Raw genomic sequence first — 7,296 nt, 5'->3', positions numbered from 1 at the left:
GAAAGAACTTAGGTGGGAGTTGAAAACAAGTACTATTTTTTAACATCAAACGATGCCTTAACTAACATTCAGTATGTGTTTTATTGTGACCTTAGAGTGAACCAAAGAGGAAAATGGAGCTTGTTGAAATTTCTGCATAACTAGCCTGATTTTGAGACCCTAAGGGGTCTCAAGTCAAGGGAATTAATTGTCCTAGTGGGGATTTCAACCACCTTAGCTGGGCCCCGGGAACTGGAAGTACATCTTTGATTTTAAAAGGTGGAAGCAGGGTGAACCTAGAAGTACTTCGTTGCTGGGTTTATTTTGTTTCCAGGTTCCGGGGTCCCAGTTTTCCAGTTCCCCACCCAGTCTAGGCTACTCAGCAGCTCTCTTTTGCATTACAATGGCCTTGGTAAGGCTGGCAGACAGGATTAACTGGGAATTCGCAAGGGTGTGTGTGGGCGTGGGCCTGCCAGGAGGGGCGGGTCGAAGTATGGCTGAGCCTTACTTATAAGTCTAGAGCCTCCACAAAATTTTTTGTCATTTTCCTACATTGGGCTGGTAGGCTTCTGTTACCACACAGGTGACGTCCCTTCATCCCATGTTTTTAATACTTTTACACCTGGAGATCTTCACCTTTCTCTAAGCTCTTCTACCTAGCTTCTTAAGCCTGGACTTTTCCTACCATCTATCTAGCTCTTTGGTTTTCTCCCTCTCCTTCAACTCAACAACATGAGTGTGGACCCAGCTTATCCCCAAAGCCTGTGTGGCCCCGAAGCATCCAATTCTAGGGAATCTTCACCAATGCCTGAGATTTATGGGCCTGAAGAAAATTATGTGTCCTTGCACATGTCATCTGCTGAGACCCACGACATGGAGACTGGTAAGAAAATACTGAATCCTTGAGAGGCTAAGTTCCTTCAGGGAAAGGGAAAGAAGGAAAGAGGGTAAGGGTTATCTGTTTCCCTCTTGAGCCCATCAATATAAGCAGGTGTCATTATCTATTAATCCTCTCGACACCTCTTTTTCAACGGTAACTTGATGGGGTCATGCCCTTTCCCCAATGTTCCGGGCGATAAGAGCTGTGGACGGAGAGATGCGGGACATGGGACTCGGCCATTCAACTGTACCCGGTGTATTTGAGAACTTACGTGTGTAGGCACTGTGGAAACGCAAATGTGATGTGATAAACTGATGTGTAAATCTTAACGTATATGAAACGCACCTTTTGGAAATGTTTTACCTTTCTACTACAGTAGCGGTTGGCTCTTCCCCTAACCTCTGGATGTGTGGACATAATTGGGCAGCTGAGTTTGTAAGCACCTGCTATGTTCAAGTCTCCTAAATCCCGAGGAAGTGTTCACCCCATTTTATGGTGGATGATTCCAAAAGGTTTAATATACTGACAGTCAAAGTGGCGAGAGCTCAGATTTGAAATCCAGTTTGGCTTTGAATGCTATACTCTTAATATTTAGGCTTCTAATTGGTAATTTTGGGTGTGAGAGGTGCTCGGGATATTGTAAAAACGGCACAAACTATTTTGGAAATCAATTTGGCAGTAGTTGTTAGAAATGAGAAGGTAGACCAACCTTTACCCAGGGATGCTATTTTTAACATTTATGGCATAAAATAGCTTAAAGTCTGTTTACATTTATGATTACAACCATAGAAGTAAGTTGTGGAGAAAGGAATAAATAAACAAAATAACTTATATTTGAGTGTTGGATTTTAATGTTACCCTGTTTTTCCAAATTTTGTGTTAATGTCCTTTTATAATTTCAAATGTTGAAAATACAGCTACAGCGCTGGATTGTGAGACAAATAGCTCGGGAATGAGCAATGGACATGTCCTCCTAGCAAGCCAAGTGCAAGTCTGTATAGATCATTTTTAAGACATGCTCCATTTCTAGTCATTAGCTGAGGACTTTCCTTCTTAGATCTACTTGTGAAATTGTGAAGTCTTTTGCCTTTTAAAGCCTGTCCATTTATTCCACGACTAGGGTAGAATTGGAGTTAAGCACTGGGAATACGTCTGTGCAAATAAATCTAAGTAATACAGGAAATAAATTTTTAGTTACAAAGTCAATAATATATGCCAGGCCCTGTGCTAGACAATTTTTTATGTTACCTCATTTTGTTTTAAAATTTTTTATTTGTTACCTCATTTTACTCAGTGAAAGAAACACCATGAGATATACTGTACAACACGGGGAATGTGACAAGTATTTTATAATAACTATAAATGAAGTATAACCTTAAAAAATTGTAAATCACTATATTGTACACCTGTATTTATATAACGTACAGCAACTATACTTCAGTCAAAAAACCACCAAAAAAACCTATGATCAGCTTAGCCCAATTGCCAAAACAAACAAACAAAAAAACCATGAGGGAGGAATAATTTTGGAGATGAAATCCCAAAGTCTGGGTTGAAACAGGAGCTTTATCAGAATTCACATTTCCTGACAGTCTTGGTATTAAGACCGGGTAGCAAACTTGATTTTATAGGGTCCCCAGAACCTGGATCATCTGTTTCAAAATTAAGTACGTGGGAGTTCCCTGGTGGTCTAGTGGTTAGGATTCATCGCTTTCACTGCCGTGGCCCATGTTCAATCCCTGGTCAGGGAACTGAGATTTCCCCCAAGCCACACAGCTCCACCAAAAAAAAAAAAAAAATTAAGTAGGTGATGATTAAGGTACATAAAGGAAGTTACAGAAGGACACAAAGGTGGGAGTCAAATGATGATTCAGACCTTTGAGAACAGCCAGGGTGTGGGTTCCTGAGCTTTGATGGGCAGGAAGAAGAGGTCTGAGTCCCCCTCCGCTTCCCAGCAATACGTATTAGCCACGTCCATGACATGCAAAATGGCATTTGTGCAAAGGTTAGCCAAGTGTTCAGGATTGCTTAAAAATAAAGTTATTACTTATTATCTAGCTCTGAGGACTTTAATAGTGCTTTGAAAACAATAAACTTTCCATATTTGAAGCTTTAGAGAAAAGTGTCATTTTGTTCCCAACAGTCTCTCCTCTTCCTTCCTTCTCCATGGATCTGCTTATTCAGGACAGTCCTGATTCTTCCACAAGCCCCAGAGGAAAACTACTGGCCACGGCCGCAGACAAGAGCAAAGAGAAGAAGGAAGAGAAGGTCCTGGTCAAGAAGCAGAAGACCAGAACCGTGTTCTCTCAGACGCAGCTGTGTGTGCTCAATGACAGATTTCAGAGGCAGAAATACCTCAGCCTCCAGCAAATGCAAGAACTTTCCAACATCCTGAACCTTAGCTACAAACAGGTATGGTTGTTTTCTTGTTTGATACAACAAGAAATAAGAAACAAGGTTAATTTCTATGTACTCTGTTTATGCACCCCTACAAACAAGTTAACTTTTAATATGAAAATGGAACTCTTTGTAAGGTGTTTTGTGGCAATGTGTCCATTTTTTTGGACATTCTTTTCTTTATATTCTTTTCCATTACGGTTTATCACAGGATATTGAGTATAGTTCCCTGTGCTCTACAGTAGGACCTTGTTTATTCATCCGACATGAAACAGTTTACATCTGCTAATCCCAAACTCCCAGTCCATCCCTCCCCCACCCCCTCTCCCAATGTGTCCTAATTTATTTAACCACTTCCCTTGTTGCACAAACCAAAATTGTGAAAATGTTTCCAATTTTCCTTAAAAAAAGGAAGAATATACCCCCCTATCTTCCGAGTTAGAAGAGTCCCTAGCCAACACTTGTTCTTATTAAACTTAAAATTGTATGCTTTGTTTTTATCTGTTAATCATTTTTCATATATTTATTGGCCATTTTATTCAGTTACTGGCGCCATACTTGGAAAGTCCTATTCCATGATCTTATTATATATATATATTCTTCTACCTCTCTGATCTCATTTTCTAACTCAGAGTTTACAAACCATCTGCAAAGTTTAGTTTATTCTGTGCTGCAATATAATTTGATATTTTCTAAATAGCTGTCCTTGTGGTATGTTTCATAATTCCTGAATTAAAATACCATTATCACATTAACTGTAAATGTGCTTATATGGAGGTGGGCTTTTTATTGCAAACAAATTACCTTTAACTGTGGCTAATGGCGTGGGTAGACATTTAAATGTGAACTTCCTAGTTAGTAGCAGACTTGTGGTGTGTTCTGTTCTATCTGGTTAGGTTTATTAAACATAAAGTAGCCCACTGACTTGAGGGGCTTGAAATTCACTCACAGATTGAAGGTTTAAGAAAGGACTCTAGGGCTTCCCTGATGGCGCAGTGGTTGAGAGTCCGCCTGCCGATGCAGGGAACATGGGTTCGTGCCCCGGTCCAGGAAGATCCCACATGCCGTGGAGCGGCTGGACCCGTGAGCCATGGCTGCTGAGCCTGCGTGTCCGGAGCCTGTGCTCCGCAAAGGGAGAGGCCACAACAGTGAGACGCCCACGTACAGCAAAAAAAAAAAAAGAAAAAAGAAAAAAAGAAAGGACTCTAGAAGTTAAAATTTTGTTCCGAGTTTGAGATAGTTGTAGCTATCAGAAAAAGCAAACAAACAAAAACTTAATATTCTTTGATCCCAGTGCATCCTGCATTACTAGTATTTTGTGTTTTCCTGTTACCTTTTCCCTGCAGGTTAAGACCTGGTTCCAGAACCAGAGAATGAAATGTAAGAGGTGGCAGAAAAACAACTGGCTGAGGAATAGCAACACTGTGACTCAGGTAACAGGAAACTTATTTTTCTGCTCTTCCCTAACAAGGACTTTTTAGATAGATTTGTATCCACTGCTGAAGCATGCAATCCCAACTTCAGACAATTCTGATTTTCCTTGTACCTTTTCAGTTAATCCATCCTTCTCTTTCAAAAGGGCCCAGCAACTACAGAATACCCGGGCTTCTATTCCTACCACCAAGAATGCCTGGAGAACTCTTCCGGAAACCTGCCCATGTGGAGTAACCAGACCTCGAATAACCCAACTTGGAGCAACCAGAGCTGGAACAGTCAGTCCTGGAGCAACCAGAGCTGGAACAGTCAGACCTGGAGCAACCAGAGCTGGAACAGTCAGTCCTGGAGCAACCAGAGCTGGAACAGTCAGTCCTGGAGCAACCAGAGCTGGAACAGTCAGACCTGGTGCCCCCAAGCCTGGAATAACCAGACTTGGAACAATCAATTCAACAACCATGTTGAGGAATTCCTGCAGCCCCAGATCCAGTTCCAGGAAAATTCTCCTGTCAGTGATTTGGAGGCCACCTTGGAAACTGCTGGGGAAAGCTATAACACAATACAGCAAACTGCTAAGTATTTCAATTCCCAACAGCAAATCATGGATTTATTCCCCAATAACTCTCTGAACATACAGCCTGAAGATTTGTAACGATGGCTGTATTATTCAATCTCAATTTGAGCCGTGACTGTATTACTTCCCTAGAATTTTTCTTTTACAATTACGTCTCTCTCTGCCTTGATAAGCTGCTTTTCATTGTGCCTTTTGTGTCAATTTGGGGGTGTATGATTGGTGTCTAATCAAAGAGGTTTCAGAAGCATTGGCTTCTACGGACAACATGATAAAAGATGACTGGCGGCTGTAGATAACTAGGTTATAATACTATTTTTTGGATATCTTTAGGATCTAGAACCTAACCTCAAGAATAGGGAGCAAAAGTACAAAGATGTGTGATGAAGGATTCTTCATATTTTCTGGGATAGGGAGGCTTTACTTGTTAAGAACCTCAGTTGTTAAGGTGAAGGGTTAAGCTACAATATGCTTCATTGATTTCCTCTACCCCTTTTTGCTATTTTACTACAACGCCTAATTTTTTCCACCACTCTAGTATTCGTAGAAAGATGTCTTGATTTGTCCACATCATAATACTACCAGTTGGCTGGTTCGTTTATAAGTACCAATAAATAAAAAAATTACCCATTTTACATTTAGTTGTCTCTCCCCTGATTTCACCCAGTGATTCTCAATGAGTAAAAATCTAAACATGGGAATAGTTTTTGATATGGGGGGGAAGAAGTTAATCTTTTAGCCATCTGGGAGACTACTATCTTAGAAGTGAGTAAAGGAAAGGTAACCAAATATACAATACTAGATGACTAATTAAACCTGAACAAACTTATTTCCTCCTCGTGTGTGTAATGTTGAAACAATAAAATCTGTGGTTGTTTGCAGTTAAAGAAGAGTGCCACATCTGGAAGATGGGGGGCAAAGAAGTGATAAACAAGAGTTCTTAGGTTTGTAAAGAGGCTAAATGAAGAGCAGCCAGGGGCGAGGCAAAATAATGGAAGGTAGAGGGAGCTGATGGAGGGAGGGGGAAAGGTGGACGAATTAGAATCTCCCCCTGTAACTCACATATGAAAGGTTCTGTGACTGCTCTTCTGCTAGAAAAAGCTATGTTGAAATAGGCTTTCTTTTTCTTTTCTTTTTTTTTTTTTGGCTGCATCAGGTCTTAGTTGCAGAACGTGGGATCTTCGTTGCAGCATTCGGACTCTTACTTGCAGCAGGCAGGCTCCTTAGTTGTGGCATGCTTGCGAGAGATCTAGTTCCCCAACCAGGGATCGAACCCCGGGCCCCCTGCAGTGGAAGCGCTGTGTCTCTTACCCACTGGACCGCCAGGGAAGTCCCGAAATAAGCTTATTTTTAAGTGACAGCTTTTATTTTTTAGGACACTGTTTAAATGTGTAGACCAGCTACAAAGCACAGGTTTTTTGTTTTGTTTTGTGTTCTTGTTTTTTTTTGGTGGGGGGCCACGCTGCATGGCCAGTGGGATCTTAGTTCCCTGACGAGGGTTTGTACCCGTGCCCCCTGCAGTGGAAGCGCAGAGTCTTTACCAATGGACCGCCAGGGAAGTCCCCCCAAAGCACAACTTAATGCATTGTTTTAATATATGAATCTATTAATGTTTACAATTTTTTTAAAAAAAATTGGATCATAGACCAATATATAAGTAAATTCTAAGGCTGATTTGGAATAGAATTTTATCTTTTTTTCAGGTAAACTGTTCTCACCTTAGAAGGAGCTATGCTTGATACTAACTCTTTTTTTTTTTGCGGCACGCGGGCCTCTCACTGTTGTGGCCTCTCCTGTTGTGGAGCACAGGCTCCGGACGCGCAGGCTCAGTGGCCATGGCTCACGGGCCCGGCCGCTCCGCGGCATGTGGGATCTTCCCGGACCGGGGCACGAACCCGTGTGCCCTGCATCAGCAGGCGGACTCTCAACCACTGTGCCACCAGGGAAGCCCTAACCCTTTTTTTAACTGTCCTTTTCCCATCCTGGCTTGCCCCAAGTTGATCTGATTGGGAGCCTTTAATTCCTCACTCTGCCT

At 41.7% G+C, this 7,296-nt stretch overlaps 1 protein-coding gene across 2 annotated transcripts; it reads left to right on the top strand.

Moving 5' to 3' along the window:
• The first annotated feature begins 711 nt into the window (after positions 1 to 711).
• Positions 712 to 5,342, top strand: NANOG (Nanog homeobox). Of its 2 annotated transcripts, none has more exons than XM_060112926.1 (5): positions 712 to 862; positions 3,003 to 3,271; positions 4,603 to 4,689; positions 4,836 to 4,915; positions 5,000 to 5,342. In XM_060112926.1, the coding sequence occupies exons 1-5, from the start codon at positions 712 to 714 to the stop codon at positions 5,340 to 5,342; spliced, it is 930 nt and encodes a 309-aa protein (XP_059968909.1). The 2 variants fall into 2 exon arrangements, with proteins under 2 accessions (XP_059968909.1, XP_059968910.1); XM_060112927.1 differs by having other exon boundaries at positions 4,836 to 4,972; positions 5,060 to 5,342.
• Positions 5,343 to 7,296: the final 1,954 nt, after the last annotated feature.

The sequence above is a fragment of the Mesoplodon densirostris genome, chromosome 11 (genome assembly GCF_025265405.1).
Source record: "Mesoplodon densirostris isolate mMesDen1 chromosome 11, mMesDen1 primary haplotype, whole genome shotgun sequence".
NCBI lineage: Eukaryota > Metazoa > Chordata > Mammalia > Artiodactyla > Ziphiidae > Mesoplodon > Mesoplodon densirostris.
Note: the sequence above shows the minus strand (reverse complement) of the source record. Positions and strands in the feature narration are given on the sequence as shown.